The following is a 17,124-nucleotide window of genomic DNA, read 5'->3' on the forward strand; positions in this document are numbered from 1 at the left end:
GATGGGGGAGCCCCAGGCAGGCGGGGTACCGCGGAGGCCTCGCCATCGAGAGCGGCGGCAAGACCGGCCGCGAGTCGGCCTCTCCGTCCCTCCTTCAAGAGACAGGCTGTGGGAACCGTGCCCGGCAGGCCCGTGCTCCAGCCTTGGGGAAGTGAGGGACGCGGGGCCGGGGGACACCGTGCTCCGGGGCGGGAGTACTGGGGCTTCGGTACCCTTAGGGCCGGGACCGGGACGCCCCTTCCCCTGCCGGTGCACGAGGCCGGGGGTGTCTCGGGTATGGTGCTTTCTGGTGCCCTTCTCCGGGGCAGCAGACAGCCCCTCTGGCACCACCGGCCCCGTCCCGGCCCAGCCGTAAGCGCCAAGGCCGCGGGCTTGGCCGAGCGCGGGGGCCGCTGGCCTTGACCTCGAGGTGTTTCCGCCTCAAACCTCTCCGGGGCCGCGTCCCTGGGCTCGTACATAAATCTCGACCGAGCGCTGCCGCCCGGCTGCACGCCATGGCCGGCGCGCGGGGACGCGCCCCTCTGGGTCGGTGCTGGGCTCGAGGGAAGGGCTATGGCCAGCCCTGGGAGTCGGCACCTCCTGCGGCCTCATGTCCTCTCTGTCCTTCACACCTCCAGGTCTCAAGCGGTGGCTGTCCTCGTCTGCCCCGGCTCCTCGCGTCTGCGTGGTGGGCAGTGGGCCCGCGGGGTTTTACACGGCTCAGCACATCCTCAAGGTACCGGGGTGGGATTCAGCCCCGTGTGAGGGCAGGCACCTGCCTGCTGAGGGGGGTATCTCCATGCTGCCTGGCTCTGAGGGGGTTGGGGAGTGGTTCTGTGGGCTTCTGACCCCACTCCAGCCAGGTCTGTGTTGTTGGGGGGCTGCTTGGGGCAGCCCAGACCCCACTGGCTCCTCCTGGGCCCTGTCACCTGGGGTGGGCACTGCTGCCTCTGTCCCTGCCCTTCCCCGGGGCCATTTGGACCAGACCCAGGCCTGGCTGGGTTGCTGTAAGTTCAGCTCAAGTGATTTTTCTAGAATCAAATAAGCAGCAGAGATCTGCCTGGCTTGGAGCTGTTGTCACACAACAGGGGTGACATTAACTGTGTGTTAAAGGGAATGTGCAGAACCTGCCCTCCTGCCTTCCTCAGTGGAATTAAGGTGCACAGGTAATCCTTTACCTGGTGTCTGTAATCATTAGTGCTTTGGGCACTCTGTTGGGAAATGAGACCTGAGCACAGAACTGGGCTGCTGGCACCGACCAGAGATGCAGCAGCTTAACCCCATCATTAGACTGTGCTGTGTTGTCTCCAGTATGTGTTGGAAAATAGCTGTTACTAAGCCTCAGGGACAAATTTCAGGGCTGCTTAATCTCCTGGAAGAGGCTGACTCAAAATACAAGATAACAAAAGCCTTGCAGCAAAACATCTGTCTAAAGCTCCGACCCTGAGGTGACTCAGCTCAGGGGAATCTCAGGGCACAGGCACCTCTGTGAGGGCCTGGCACCCAGCCTGGCAGGCTCACCAGCACCCAGGGTGCTGCTCTAGGTGCTTGCCAGCCAGTGTGGGGGCTCTTTTGTCAGCTTTCCGGGTACTGGACAGCCAGCAAGTTAGTGTGGAAGAGGAGCTGTGGGGTCGGTAGGAGGATGAAGCTCCTCGCAAGATGTACTTGGTGGTGGTTGGGGTCACGCTCTCCACTACACCTTATGGCCTGAGCTGGCAGTAACGGGCACAGCATCATCCTGTGCATGGAAGAGTCTGGAAGAGGCTGTTTCTGGCTCCAGGATCTTGGTGCAACCCTTCCTCCTGCTCCATATTTCCCTCAGGAGCAGGCAAATGTTGTGTGTCCCTCCTGAGCTGCTGGGCTCATGTGGTCTTTCTGTCCTCATCCCTTAACCGTGACTTCCTTCTGCAGCACCATGGCGAGGCTCGAGTGGACATCTTTGAGAAGCTGCCTGTTCCCTTCGGGCTCGTCCGTTTTGGGGTGGCCCCAGACCACCCCGAAGTGAAGGTTGGTGCTGGCTTCCTCCCCTTTTCTGTGCGGTTGAGGGCAGTGGTGGTGGTGGGTGCAGGGGAGGCAGTCGCTGTCCTTTATGGTGCCTCAGGGCTCGCTGTGGTGTGGAGCCGTCACACTGCAGAGGTCCAGATCTCCTCCTTGTCCGTGCTGAGACCCAGCAAGGCCGTAGCTGGGCGATATGGGACGAATAGGGCTCTGGGCAGTGGGTCAAAACAGGGGCTTGTGATGGGAAATGCTGCTCCCGGTGCTGGTCAGCCTGGTCTAGAGCAAGACCAAGGAGCACAGAGGGGCTTCTTTGTACCAGGAAACTATGCTGGCAGGATCTTGCCTGCTCGCTGCAGTTGCTGTTTGCCTTTGCTCAGTCTGTGCATCTTCTGGGTGCCTGGGAACGCACAGATCTGCTATTAAGGGTGACGGAGTTGGGCTGTAGATGCACACCTGGGCAAGGAGAAGTTCAGCCAAGGAGCTCTTTGAAATCAACCATTTTCCTTTGCCTTGTAGTGGGTGTGAGTTGTTCTCAGGTTTATCTGCTGTGTCTGACCTGGGGTGGAGGTGGTTGGAGTGGTAGGACACAGGAGATCCAGATGCAGCAATATCTTGTGATGGTTTCCTCTAATCCCTGGACATCATCAGACAAAAATGCCTGTATCCCTTTGAGCTGAGAGAGGAGGAGTGGACATATAACGGGTGTGGGTTTGGGGCAGTGTCCCCAGTACAGGGGTATCCGTCCTATTACCAGGCTGAGTCCAGCTGGAGCTGCAGGGGAAGAGGTGGTTGTTTTGCTGTGTGGCCCAAACAGCTCAGAAAAAAAAAAAAAAAAAAAGGCTTTGGGTACCATCCTGCTCTGTGTCGTCTCTTGATGAAGTGGATTTCAGGAAGGGTTGAGATGAGAGGCTGGCAGGGGGTTCTGGCAGGCAGCACCCTTGATAGAAGGGGTTGTTTGGAGGAACTAAGCCTCACCTTTGGGAAGGAGTTTTCTCCTACAGCAGGGTTTAATCAGAGGGTCCTCCCCAGGTGGGTGCAAAAGATGGATTTTCTTTTCCACAAAGGGTGGTGGAAAGAGTGCCAAGTCACAGCTGTGCTTATCTCTGTGTGAATTATCTGTGGCTGTTGTCAGATAAGAGTCTCAGAATAACTGACTTGGAGAGGGGGAGAAGCTTCTCAAGGCTGGGGGTGACGAGCATGGGCACCTCCTGTCAGCAGCAGGCCTTGGCCCCAACCGTGGCTGGGACGTAACTCCCCGGCGCTTGTTTGATCTCGGCAGAACGTGATCAACGCCTTCACGCAGACGGCACGCTCGGAGCGCTGCGCCTACTACGGGAACGTCAGCGTGGGGAGGGACGTCACGGTGGTGGAGCTGCGGCAGGCTTACCACGCCGTGGTGCTGGTAGGTACCGTGCCTCGGAGCCAGGCCTGCATTAGCTCCCCAGAAGTCATGGGGCAGGTCTGCACCATTATTCCCCACTGGGATCTCGGGAAGAGGGTTTGGGTGAGGCATTTCTGAGTGCCTAATTACCATGGTGAACTCTCCCCAACCTTGGGACAGCTCAGATGCTGCGAGGCTTGTCCGAAGCCTTCCAGGGAGCATGTTCTGGAGCACAGCAGCAAATGCAGGTCCCTGAAACCCTGCTGCAAGGGGCAGTGGTTGAGGAACCTCTTCCCTCTGATGGCCAATACCCGTTTCAGCCCCACATGGATTTGTCCCTCTTGTTCAGTCCTCAGCTTGTCATGCTCCGCCTCAGCCCAAGGAGGTCAAGTTTGGCTCTGAAGCCTGGGGGGATGAGTGGATGAAGCTCCTGTGTTTAGCCCCTCCGTTGAGTATCCCAGCCCTCAGGAAGGGTTGGCAGCTGTGCAGGGTCCCTGGCAGCAGCTGGAAGGGAAGATTTGTGTTTTGGTATCGAACCCTGTGCACGGTGACATCTCTGACTCTGTCTGCTCCGTCCTCAGAGTTATGGTGCTGAAGATAACCGGGTCTTGGGGATCCCAGGGGAGAATCTCTCTGGTGTTTATTCGGCCCGAGCGTTTGTGGGCTGGTACAATGGGCTGCCTGAGAACCGGGATGTGAGTACAGTGATGTGTTTCCCTGCCCTTCCTCCCTGTCCTGCATCTAAACACATGCATTCAGCTCCAGATTAAATCCTGAAAGGCCTGCAATTGGAAAAGATTAGCAGGCACCATGTTAAATCCTTCTTAGATGGTAGAAATGTGAACAATTTGCACATCAGTGAGAGCGGATTAGCTGGCTTCGTAGGCTGGCAGCATATTTTGGCCAGGCCAGATGGGAACCTGGGGGGTGATGCTGCACTTTGGCCTGTGGAGACTTTCTGGCCAAAACAGCTCCTGCTCCCAGAGATGCCCTTGCAGGAGGAGGGTGAGAGGGATCGGCCGGGGTGCCCAGAGTGGCTGGGTTGCTGTCTGTTTGGGGAGGAGGCTGATGTGTAGTTCCCTGTCTGCACCACCTCTTTCTGGGGAAAAGAGGGGTGGAAGGGAATTTGGGTGACGGGAGCGGGTCCGAGGAGGTGGATGTCATGGTGGCCAGGTGGATTCACTCATGGACGGGTTTTTCCCCACAGCTGAAGCCCGACCTGAGCTGTGAGACAGCGCTGATTCTGGGTCATGGCAACGTGGCGCTGGATATTGCTCGGATCCTCCTGTCCCCGCTGCATTTCCTCAGGGTGAGTCACAGGGGTCCTCTGCACCCCAGAGGCCGCCCAGGGCCCACAGTCACTCCCTGCTGGGTGGGTGCTGGTTCCCACTCATCTCGGCAAAACCTCAGACTCTCCTGTCTTTGGGATCTTTCCCCAGGGAAGGCTGTTGCCTTTTGGGGGCACTCTGTGGATTCACAGTCTGTAGGGAGTGATCCAAGGCTGTGGCCATGCCTTGGGTAATGCTGCAGAGCTCTCTGGATTGCTGCTGCCTGCTGGGCTGCTGGTACCTAAAAGGTTGGCAACTGAGCTTCATCCCTTCCTTTCCTACAAGAAGCAAAGGAGGAGCTGCTTGCCCTTTTCCACCACCAAACTAGAAGCTTCTCCTGTTGGGACTTTTTTTATCTACTGTAGCTGAGGGCAGCAGCCTGGTTTCTGCTGGTAGTGCTGGGCACACTGGTGGCTGGTCCAAGCTGGTGGACCTCTCCTGCTGCCATGCTGCCCTATAAACAGCTGGGAACTGGTGTGCGCCAGCTGCTCTTTACAGCTGCTGCCCCAGATGTTGGCAGCAAAGGCTCTCCCTCCTGGAGAAATGCTACAAGGTTTGTTACAGCTGTGCAACAGTTTTCTGTATTAATATCTAAATTAAATTATCAAAAAAACCCGACTTGGAGGCACTGCCAAGCAGTGGCTAAACCCAGCTGGGAAGCAGTGCTGCAAAGGACATGGCACTGGAAATGAGTGCTAGGGTGTGCAGGCAGTGTCCTGTTAAGAATATTGGACTGGAATGGTTTATCTTGGTGTCCCTCCCATCACAGCTTCTCTGGAAAAGATCTTGCAATCTAGATACATGCACACGATTGAAACAGAGCATGGGGTTGCTGCACGATGCCAACTGTCGCTTGAGCCCTGGTGATGCTTGTGTTCATGCTGGGAGCTGCCTGGGGCAGGCAGGCGGTGATCTGAGCTGTGGTTTGCAGTGGGTTTCACCCAAATGCCTGTATATCCTGAGCTGGGAAGTCACCCAGCAGCATCTGCAGGCACCCCAAAATTGAGATCACTGGAAAGCTTTGCTCCATTAGCCCCAAGGTTAACCTACTTGGGTAGATCCCCTGAGGCAGTCTTGTGGGGTGCTGGCTCGTTACCTCTAGTGCATTATGGCCTCGGAAAGTACATTTGGCGATGAGGGACCAGCTGTGCAAATAGCTCTGTGCAAAGGGAAATTACTTGTTTTCCATCCTCTCCCAGGCTCTCTGCGTGCACAGCCTGCTTTTCTGCTGATTTTTCACCTTCAGAGGCTCTACCTTCCCCCCAGCTCCCTCCAGATCTGCCCTCATCCCACTCTCCTGTCTCTGTCTTGCAGAAGACAGACATCACTGACAGCTCCCTGGCAGCTCTTGCCTGCAGCAAGGTGAAGCGTGTCTGGCTGGTTGGGAGGAGGGGACCTCTCCAAGTTGCTTTCACTATCAAGGTAAGGCTGGGGGTGCTGGAGGGCAGCTGTGTTTCCCAGCGTTGAGCCCCAGGCTGCCTGTCCCTGGCGGGGAGAGATGGTCTGGGGATGGGTGGGGAACCTGTGTGCCCTCCTTCCTGCACCCATTTGCTGGCTCCTAGCCTGGACTGCTGGGGGAGGAGGGCATGGGGCTGTTGGACAACCTCTCTGCCCTGGAGGTAACATCTTCCTGCCTGCAATTCCCAGGAGCTGCGGGAGATGATAAACCTGCCTGGTGCCAGACCTGTCTTGAACCCTGCTGACTTCACAGGGCTCGAAAATGCTATTAAAGGTGAGGGAGATGTGCCGTGCTCCTCCGGACAGGGACTCACATTGACAGGCAAGCATCCAGGAGGGATCTGGAGATGCTCAGAGTCGGAGAAACTCTGCCCCGTGTTTAATGCATGGCATGTGAAAGCCAGGTGACTGTGATGAGTGCTAGGAGGCCACAAAGGCGAGGGAAGAGCCTGTTACTCTGTTTGTGCAGCCACTGTGCTGCTTGGGAGTGATGCTCTCTGAATGATGAGGGCAGGAGATGTGAGAGGGCTGGGGGAACCTTGCAGGAGAGATCCCAAGGCTGTTGATTTAAGAGCTTCCTGCAGACCTAAAAAGAAAACACTGAGTTCAAGGGTGTCCAGAGACTTGCTCTTCTCCACAGGCTGCTGCCTCTGAGCACCAGCAAGACAGCAAAATCGCGGGCTTTGATTTGTGTGTCCCACTGGCCTCAAGCCTCAGGAGCTCTCCTGGTCACTTTGATTTGTGGTTTGTCATTGCAAACACGTTGGAGTCCCATCAGTGTGACAAACTCCAAAAGGACACTCACATACCACTGAAACTGCCTTGGCGTGACCTTGGTTCCGTGCCATGTCCTGAGGGGCTTTTGCTGAGGTTCCTGTCCTGAAGCTTTCACTTTTTTTCCTAGATGCCCCCAGGCCCAGGAAGCGACTGACTGAGCTGATGATCAAAACGGCCCTGGAGAAGCCTGGGGTGAAGCCGATGGAGGTGCAGGCAGCAGCTCCCCGGGAGTGGGGGCTGAAGTTCCAGCGCAGCCCCCAGGAGGTGCTGCCCACCACGGACGGGAGGCGGGCGAGGGGCATCCGCCTGGCCCTGACCCGCCTGGAGGTACGGGCTTGGGGGGAGCTGGTATGGCCCTAGCAGGGCTGCAGGCATGGAGCAGGACACTGCTGCAGCCCTTGGGAATCTCTCCAAAGGCAGCTTTATTGCCCTGTCTGGTTGGAGTGGCTGCTGGCAGGCTTGGGAGCTCTTGCTGTGCTGCTGCAGAAAGGCCTTTAGCAAATACCCAGGGGTCAGGGATGCCAAAGGGGACTGGAGGAGGCTGCTGCTCTGCATCTGGTGGCTGGTGGTCAGCAGCCTCTTCCTCCCTCTCTCAGGGCTCAGGTGACTCTGCCAAAGCCATCCCCACTGGAGACGTGGAGGAGGTGGAGTGTGGGCTGGTGCTCAGCAGCATTGGCTACCGGAGCCTGCCCCTGGACCCAGCGGTACCCTTCGACACCCAGCGCGGCGTTATCCCCAACAGCTCGGGCAGGGTGGAGGGTGTCCCAGGTCTGTGGCTGCAGGGGTATGTGTGGGATGTGTGTTGAGCACAGCTGGTGGGTTGGGGGTTTTGGGGCGGGAAGCTCCATTCTCCAAGGGCACTGATACAAGGTGGTTGCACGCCTCAGAGAGTGGAAACTGAGGAAATGAGCTGCCTGTCAGGCGTTAAGACCTGGCCCGCCCCCAGCTCACATCAGGGGTGTCTGGTTTTGCAGCAAACAGCACTGAAGGTTGTGGTGGTTTTACTGGGCCTCGGAGTCCATTACTGAAGCGATACGGCTGCTTAGTACCAGTCTGCAGGTACACAAATCCCTGTGACAGCACCGTCGAAGGGCCGTGCTCTGTTCCCACCACACGGGTGGATTCTTCCACTGCCTGCACCTTGATGTGACACCCAGGGACAGGGCAAGGACTTGCTGCCAGGAGTGTGTAGCATGGCCACGTGCTGGACTGAGCCTGGCTGCTCTGTGTGCCCGTGCAGGTCTGTACTGCAGCGGGTGGGTGAAGAGAGGACCCACGGGTGTGATCATCACCACCATGAACGACAGCTTTGACACTGCCCACTCGGTGCTGGAGGATCTCCAGGGGGGTGTGCTGGACGTGTCCACCTCCAGAGAAGGCTTTGGGGCTGTGGAGAGCATCCTGCGCAGCCGAGGTCAGTGGCGGGGGGGTGAACTGCGGTAGCAGCCAGCGTGAAGGTATGAAGCAGCCAAACTCCTCCTGGATCTGGGTATCCTGGGGTAGCAAGTCCTGCGAGCCACTCTTGGGAGCAAAGTCTGAACCATGGAAATGTGTTGTGCTGCTGTTCCATTACTCCAAAGCTCAGGGAGAGCGGGACTTGAATTTCCTCAAATTTGGTGTCACCGCTAAGGTTAACAACCACTTTCTGGGAAGGGCCATTAAAACCAGCATGGACCTTGGGTAAAATGTCTCTGTCAGCTGCCTAGACAGTGAGCTATTGCTCCTGAGTGGTTTTTCTATTAATCCTTCCAGGCAAGTTGGGGGAAAGATTAAAATGCCCAAGAGAGTAATTTGCTATTGCTGTGTTTAAAGGCATTCAATTAAAGTGTGTGTGTTCTGGCTCTTAACCGTCTGAGGTTTAACAGTGAACTGGAAGCGTTCTGTCCCCTAAGGTGGTGCTGTGCTCGCCGTTGTTACGGCTCACAAAGGTCCGACTGATCCGAGTTGACTGGAACCTGCCATCCCTCTCCTTGCGGTGTTAGAAATTATTATTCCCTTGTGAGACTGAAGTCTGACGCCGTGTTGGAAAAGGGCAAGGTTTGCTGGCACATCAGGTCCCTGCTAACAGGGAGGTGAGGCTGAACTCGTTTTTACGTGGTTAACTTCTCTCTCCTGTCTCTCTCTGTCACCTCAGGGGTCCGTCCTGTTTCCTTCTCAGACTGGGAGAAGATAGATGCTGCTGAAGTGGCAAGAGGCAAAGCTGCTGGCAAACCCCGGGAGAAGATAGTGGATCCTCAGGAGATGCTGCGGCTGATCGGCCACTAAAGCAGCAGCGATGGGGATGGAACAGTGGCGGGTTACAGCCAGGGCCCAGGAGCACAGGGCTTGTGCCCGGGGCTAGTGACCGCTCTGGGGAGGTGTGTGACACTTGAGCCTCTCTAGTAACGATGAACTTGAGTTCCCAAAGTGAATGTCTCCAAACAACTGAGGCTGCTGGCTGGCCCTGCACCTCTGCAGCCGGCTGCCACTCCTGGGGACGATTCTTGTCATTCGTGTCCTTGGAGCATTAATGAACTGGCCGGGGCAGGGGAGGGAGGTGTGTGGCTGGCAGGAGTCCTGGCCAGGCACCGTCCCCGTGGCAAGTCGCACAGAGAAACTTCCTTGCATCTTGCTGCCTCTCCTTTAAGCCTCAAGCCAAATGGCTTTGTTGCCTTGTCGTTGGTGCCCAAACAGGCTTCTTTTAATAACAATTTTTTTTTTAAATAAACCCTTCCGGGAAAGCCAAATTGGACCTGCTGCTTGAGTCTGGCTTCTTTGTGACTGCCTTAATCTTGGAGCAGCCAGCCGAGCGCTGTGTCTCCTGCGACATGTCCCAAGGCAAGGCAGTTCCTCTCATGCAGGGAGGGACTATTTGCTCTCCGCTTGTTGTGAGCTCTGAACAGACAGACAAGGGCATTAACTTGCTTTCTGCCTCCCACAGTTAAACCCCGGCAGGGCCTGGGTTCTGGCTTGTGGGGTGGATTAGGATAACAAGTGTGTAATTGCCTTGCTCCAGATCATGAGGGATCCTGTGTTGGTTGGTACCTGCCAGCGCTGACTGGTGCAAGCAGTGCCTTGAGCCCTTTCATTTCATTCACTGGTGGGGTTATTTTTTTTTTGGCCTGTGTGTTTTGAAGCTTATTAAATGCCTCTCTCAGCCCAAATTGACTATGATGGTGGTGTCAGGTTTTAAACCAGATTACAAGCCATGAGCCATAATCTCTTTATCTGTGGTGCAGGGGCTGTGCCAGCATGGTCCCCTCCCCTGTCCCTCCTGTCACCCACCCTGTCCCTGAACCCCCATGCTCCTAGCAGGAGCACTGCAGGATTGTGACCGCTCCTCTCTGACCTGTGGAAACAGGGACAATGGTAGCTACTGGTGGCTGTGTGTTAGAAACAAATCAGGCTCTGCGGTGGAGGCAGAGGGTAAATCGAGACAGGGCAGCTGGTGGGAGATTGTCTCAGGTCCACGCTCAACCTCCATCTCTGCCAAGCCCTCTCCTGTGGTTGAGGGCTTGCCCATGGGGCACTGTACTCCCACCCATCTCTGGTCCAACCTTAGCAAAGGGAGATCTCTGGCTTCTCTGTTTTTTCCTTTATGCCCCCCTTCCTTTTCTATTTAAATCTCATTTGCAAGCTCATTAAGAAACTCAGGAAATGTGATACTGGGAACTCGTACACAAACGAGCAATAAAGCTTTTGTCGAGCAGCTGCTTGTGTGATGTGGCTCTCGTTACGTCTCGGGGCTGATGCAGTCCTACTGCTGAACTCTTGAGCGGGAGATTACATCAGCTCTGGGTTTGGAGGTGAATAAGCACTTTAGGAAGCGGGGTGTGGATACGAGGGGGTTGTGCTCAGGGCGGGGAGCAGCTGTTTTGGTAGATAGCCCTGCCAGAAATGTGTCGGTGAAGGGGTTGTTGTGGCTGCATCAAATCTGCAGGTATCAGGAAGAGATGAGCCAGCTCCTCCCTGGCATTTTCTTCCGCATGGCCTTGAATGTTGATGTCAGGGTGCTTTTGTAGCCATCACGCAGGCCACTGTGCCGCTGAGCATGGCAAATGGCTGTTCCCAAACTGGTGATGCTTCAGGGTAGTTGTTGGGCTGTGATAACAGATTAAGGGCAGCGTTTGGCCCTGGGTGTCAACCCAGACCTTGGCCAAGGCCCTGGGGTTAATGCTGGGCTGTGGGAAAGCCATGGGATGATCAAGGTCAGCGAAGGGCAGGGATGGAGGACTGAGCCTCGTGGGCTGAGGAAGGATCATTACGATTATGTAAATCCTGATTCAATATCCCCAGATCCTGTTTCCTCTGCTGCCTGTGTCCCCAAGTCCTGCTGCCTCCTTCCTCCCTGTGCTCTCCATCCTTCTCTCTGGGGACTGGGATGTGTCTGGCTCTTCGGTGAAGGTCCTCATCCCCTGTCCCCGTGTCGTTAGGTGGCGCTGGGAGGCTGGTAACGGGGAGCAAAGAGGGGCTGAGTGGGGATGGAGGGGTGACCGGGCACCCCCGGGGTGCAACCAGCTCTCTTGGTGCCTGCAAAGCCCCAGCCGACTGCCTGGGCTCTGAGCAGGCTGTGGGCCCTCACGGCCGCTCACTGACATTCAGGTTCTGCTTTTAAGCATGATTAAACTTGTGTTTGCTCCAGGTACGTCCCCACTGTGGTGGGGCGAGAGGGGCAGCCCTGCTGGGCAGTCACCCCCTCACCCTCCACTCTCCCAAGCAGCCAGAGGAACAGCTCCAAAGCCATCTTCCACAGCAGGTAAGGAGCTGAGGAGGCGATGCTGTGAGTGACACCTGTCTGCTGTTGGAAGGAGGCCTGAAAAGCTGAAAGTCATCACTGCCAGCTCTTAATGTGGACCTCCCTGCGCCGATGAGTTATGGCTCGGCTTAGCTTTAATGAGACTGCACAAAGCTGGTGGAGATCAGCATCTGGTGAGGGATGGCCTCGAGACCGACCGGGCAAGGCTGCGCGGTTCCCTTCCCGCAGCACCATGCTGTCCTCGCTGTGCGTGCTGCTCTGGAAGGCAGCCGGGCTGGGGACGGAGCAGAGCGAGCTCCTCACGCTGTGGGGTGGTTGCACAGTGACTGCTGCTCAGTTGGGTCTCTGCAACCTCCTGCTGCTGTCTTGCGCTGCTGTGCCTCAGTTTCCCTGGTCTGCAGAGCCGCAGGCTGGGGCTCCTGCCTTGCATGGGCTGATGAGGCGGTTGGAGTAATCCAGGGAAAAAGCAGGTCAGAGACACCCCAGAAGCTCCTGTTGATGCTGCATTTTGCAATTACACCTGGGAAGCAAGTGCAGAGCCTCTCGCTGGCTTTGCTAATAGGCTGCTTGCTGAACTTGGCCTTTTCAAACGATCATTTAGAGCCTGTGAAGCAGGAGGTTACCTGTGCTCTGGAATAAGGGAAAAAGCAGCTTGAGTCAGGTCTCTGGCCCAGCAGTAAAGAGCTGTGCTACCATTTAAAAGCCAGCTCATGCGACCAGAAAAATGGTTGAAAAAGCTTTTCCACAGCGTGGCTAATATATAATTTTCCAGCCCCATCGCTGGGGTTAGTGCGGCCGCAGAGGCGGTGTCCGGCTTTGCGCCGTCCCCTCACCACATGAATCACCGAATTGCGGCATCCGCTGCCGGGAGCCGGGGCGAGTCCGTCTGCGCCGGGGCTTCGCGGGGAACAGATGGCTCTGGAGAGTGCTGACTTCAGCGCTTTGGCTGAGCACGAGCGTCGGCCCCTGCGCGTACCCTCCCCTCGCCACTCACTCTCCTGGGCGCATCTTCTCACGTCTCGGGTGTTCTTCTCACCAGATCCCACTGGCGGGGATGGCAAACAGGTTGGGGTTGGGGTGCCAACCTCTGGGGGTCACTGGAGTGGGTTAACCAGCCCCACTGTGCCCAGGGAACCGCTTCCCTCCTGGCACAACATCACCCCTTCTCCCAAAGGGCCCCAAGTGCATCCTTGGCTCCAGGCCACCCAAGGCTCATGGTTTCCACTCCCAGCCTTAGACACCCAACTTCCCTGGGCCTCTGTGCTCCCCGAAGCCTTGCCGGGGGCTGGTGGGCTGTGCGGGGGTAGCAGCGGTGCTGCACGAGCCCTGCAGCAGCTCCAGGGCGGCTGTGCAGGGTTTCCCTCTGCCTGGGGTGAATCGCTTTGGAAATTGTGGCTGCGTGAGCCTGTTTCCCAACACCGGGAGGGGAGCAGAGGTGAAGGAGATGTAAGCTCCTAGCAGCTGCTTTGAGGAGCTATTTAGGGATACAACAGCGGCAAATAAAGTTATTGGAGGGCAAGGGCTGGTTACGCCCCAGAAAGAAGCGATTTCCTCCCTTCCTGGGAAATTTCCATTTCCAACCCGCTGGCTTTGGCTGCCTCATCCCTAAACTCTGGGGCAGCCCTGCAGACACACAGCACCCCAGGGGGAGGAATTATCCCTGCAGGGGTGAAACCATCCCTATTTATTTTAGCTCCCTTAATTACTGTGAGGGTAGGACGCGGTGGCAGCAGAGCGGAGCTGTGCTGGATCCATGCTATGTGTGCACCGTGCACAGCACCATTCCCGTGGCCCCTCTCCCACCTTCCTCCTTGCTCTGCTTTCTGCCTCAGTTGTTTTTGTGGCTGCTGGGATCCGTGATACCTGCCAGCTCTGTGTGGTTATTCAGGTACTGATGCCCTCAATACCTTTATGGGTTGGAACAGACAGGGGAGGTGGGGAGTGTGCCTGGGGAGTGGTTGCAGGAGGCTCCGTGGGAAGACAGGAGGGAGAAAGGTCACCTTCACCCACATTTGCTTCTTAAGTGAGACCCGGAGGTACAGGGCAAGGTAGGTGCCCAAGAGCAGGAGTGGCTGAGCTCAGACCTTAATTTTTGGTCAAACTTCTCAGTAAAGGGGGTTGGCAGCTGACAAGCAGGTCTGGGATGGGGGCAGGTCTGGGGCTAAATCTCAGGTGTCACAAGTGTCACCTGCAAGATCAAGCTCCGACAGAGACCTATGGGCATGGTGCTGTGTTTGCCTTGTCCAACATTGGGTGCCCAAGTGGGTTGTGTCACCCAGTTGCCACCCTGACCTTCCAGGAACAGGCCTGGCTTTGTGCTGGCCGTGCACAGACCTGCATCCTCTCGTTCCTAAAGTCCTGGTTTAGGCTGCACTCAAGTTAAAAATCTTTGGCCGAGTTTCTCCTGCAAATAGGAGGCTGATGGTAGGGGCTTGCCCTGAAGAACTGGAAATATTAAAGACACTGACTGGAGCTGTGCTATGTTGCCTTGGCTGTGGGTGCACCTTGGGGGTGGATGCTGTGGGTAGGGGCTTGGGTGCAGGTTTATGCTGGGAATTGATGGGCTCCCATTGACTCTGGGGGACAGAACAGACAGGGCTGGGGTAGGATGCGCTGTGCGGGGATTTATCCCAGATGCTCGTGGGGTTGCAATGGGATGCAAGGAGCCTGTGTGGAGCCTAACACCCTCTGATCCCAGTGTTGGCCTGGAAGGGTTCAGGCAAAGCTGGATTAACATTGGCCTCCTGCATGGTCCTCCCGCATCCCCCTCGCTCCCCCGGCCTGGCTGCCAGCGGGCTCTTCTCTGCAGGAGGTGGCTGCACACCAGGAGCTGTCAGAGCACGGCACTTTGCATTTATCAACCTGCTTTCAGAGCCTCCTGCAAGAAAAGACACCAGAGAAAGGTAACGGGGTGATGGTGAAGCTGGCTGAGCTCCTTTTTGTTGGGGCTGTGCTGTGGGTTAGGGACCCACTGGGATGCCGAGGGTCCCAGGCCGGGGTGTCACCCCAGCGGTGTGATGGAGGAGGATGAAGGAGGAGGAAGGTGGCTTCATGCCTGTGTTACTGTAAGTCATCCCAGAAAACCAGGGAAAGGGGGCAAGGCATCCCTGGAGAGGGTGGCACCCAGGGGCTGGGGATGTCAGAAGTTTCCAGCCAGGAGGAAAAGTCCAGCTGCATGTCCTGGGGTTATGGGCTTCATCTTGGGGTGCTGTGGGTGCTTCTGTTTCAACTCAGACCTTTGTAGCCATCAGAGTGCTTTTTTTGAATGTAAAAAGGACTTTTGTTTTTTAAATGCACAAATTAGATGTGTTAGTGATTGCAGAATAGCTCCCATAGGCTCTACTGTTGCTTGGTGGCTCAGACCCAGCAGCGGGTTGGATTTGGGAAATCGCTGCATTTTCCCCCAGAAAAAATGTTGTGAGTTTTGTATTTTAAGATACTGAAGGCTTTTGCCAGGGAAACTGAAAACCTGGAGGTGAGCTCTCAGTGCAGCCTCTCACTCTGCTGCCTGAACATCGAGCCACTGGCCAGGGTTTGAGCTGGGTTTGACTCCCGAAGGAGGGACAGCATGGCTGGGGGGGGCCTGGCATGTGTGTCACCACCGGTCCTTGTCCTCTGCTGCTTGTCCACACTGCAGACACCCTCCAGCTGTGCCCAGCTGTGTGCCAGAGCTGGGTTTGTCTGTCTGTGCCACGTGTGGGGTTTGCGCTGTGATGGGAGTTAAATGCTCCATGTACCCGGAGATGCTGGAGGGTCACAGGTGTAATGGGGAAGCTGGGTATTGCCCTGGGATGGGGGAGTTGCTGCTGCCCCCCCTCATCCTGCCTGCATGCTGGCAGCTCTGCTGGGAAACATTGTCCCCCTGAAAGGGGGGCTGAAATAGGTATGAGCCGAGACCCTCTGAGGGATCCAGTCTGGGGAGCAGCCAGTTCCAAGAGAGGTAAATGAGACCCCTGAGCTGCTGGGGAGGGCACTAAGGCATGGGAATGGCTCAGGGTTGCTGTGCCAGCCCCAAGGGACCAGATTCCTGGAAAGCTGGTCCCCTAGGCCCAGTCACACCCAACCATGAAGGCAACAGAAGGTTAAATGCTGAACCCAAGAGCCACCCTTCTGTTGTCCAGGCAAAGGACCTGTTGCTAACCCTTAAATCTCCTCTCCTTGGGCAAGAGAGAGGCAGAGCTGCCAGAATCAGGCAGTGGTGGGCAGCTGGGATTGCCTGATGCTGGAGCAGCAGGATCTGGCCAGCAGGCAGCCAAGAGAGGGGTGCCAGGTCCTGTGTGCCCCATCACCACAAGCTGCCACACTGCAGCAGCCTCGGAGATTTGGCCGAGCTCTCCTGCAGAGAGAGCGGGTGCTGCTTTTACAGGGATTAAAATGAAGCCCCAAATGCATTTTTCCCTTTCCTTTGTTTTTTTAGCATCTCTTGCAATGCCAAGGTGCCCCAAGGGCATATCCACAGCACCCGGGGAGTGGGTGGCCCGGCTGCCTCAGGGACAGGGGATGGTGTGGGGAGGCCCTGCCCCAGGCAGCTCGTGGCCGACTGCAGGCAGCAGATTTTTAGGCAGGTTGAAACCTCTCTGGAAAAGGCCTTCCCAGGCCCCAGCAGCCCCAGGGATGCTGTTGCAGGTGGCTGCGGTGCCAGGTTGGGTGGCAGCCACCCGACAGCCCTAAATAACTCGCTCTCGGGTGGCCTTGTCCCCGAGCAGGGTGCCTGCACCTGGGCACGGGCACTGTGGGCACCCCGCACCGCCAGAGAGGGGCAGATGCTCTTGGGGTGATGGCCGGCGTTTTGGTGGCTCTGAGCCAGGCCACGGGGAGGTTTTGAGGCAGCCACCCCTGCCATGGCAGAGCCTGAACTGGGCTCTAGCCCCTGCCGGGAACCGTGCCCCCTCTGCCCACAGCCTGGCTGCTGCAGAGCACAGGCTGGTTTTGGGGGGGACCCAGCCAGGGGCAAGGGGACCCCAGCAGGGCCTCTGCCTGACTCCCCCCTTTCTTTGCTGTATCTCCCCCCTCTCCCCCCCAAGTCTGGCTTGCTCTAAACCAGTGCTGCGGGATCAGCTGATGCTTTAATACTGGCCCTGGTGACAGCTGGAGGATGCTGCTGCTGCCTGCGGGGGCTTTGTTCTGTGTCACCCCCCCTCCCCGTGACCGGTGGGGACCCTGGGGCTGCCCTGCACCGGCTCGGGGGCACATGGGGTGGGCAACTGGCCAGTCCCCACCAGTTCACTTAGCAAAGGGCTGGAAGGTATTTGGGGTGTGGGGGGTGTGGGGGAGTGAGTCCGACCGCAGCCGTTTGCACCCCTCCAGCTCTTCAGGGGCTGGGGGGCGGGCAGTGCCTGGGGGATGCGGGGGGTTGCTCTAAGGGCTGTGTCATTTTTCGGTGGGTTTTCGCTCCTGGGGAAGGAGGAGGGGGGCGAAGGAGGTGGTGGGGGTCTTGCGCCCCCTGCCCTCCGCAGTGCTGGGGTCGG

The 17,124-nt window shown here is 57.1% G+C and overlaps 1 protein-coding gene across 3 annotated transcripts; it reads left to right on the plus strand.

The window, feature by feature from the left end:
- Nucleotides 1-110: 110 nt before the first annotated feature.
- On the plus strand, nt 111-10,601 carry FDXR (ferredoxin reductase). Of its 3 annotated transcripts, XR_003399655.1 has the most exons (12): nt 111-715; nt 1,891-1,986; nt 3,257-3,379; nt 3,940-4,053; nt 4,566-4,667; nt 6,001-6,108; nt 6,334-6,418; nt 7,049-7,248; nt 7,518-7,689; nt 8,162-8,335; nt 8,814-8,958; nt 9,056-9,155. XR_003399655.1 is itself a non-coding variant. In XM_026861026.1 (11 exons), exons 1-11 carry the CDS (start codon nt 590-592, stop codon nt 9,184-9,186), a joined length of 1,431 nt encoding a protein of 476 aa, XP_026716827.1. In that variant the 5' UTR covers nt 111-589; the 3' UTR covers nt 9,187-10,601. The 3 variants fall into 3 exon arrangements, 2 of the variants coding, with proteins under 2 accessions (XP_026716827.1, XP_026716828.1); XM_026861026.1 differs by lacking the exon at nt 8,814-8,958 and having other exon boundaries at nt 9,056-10,601; XM_026861027.1 differs by lacking the exons at nt 8,814-8,958; nt 9,056-9,155 and adding an exon at nt 7,896-7,980.
- Nucleotides 10,602-17,124: the final 6,523 nt, after the last annotated feature.

This window comes from Athene cunicularia, assembly GCF_003259725.1.
Source record: "Athene cunicularia isolate RWA chromosome 18 unlocalized genomic scaffold, athCun1 chr18_part1, whole genome shotgun sequence".
NCBI lineage: Eukaryota > Metazoa > Chordata > Aves > Strigiformes > Strigidae > Athene > Athene cunicularia.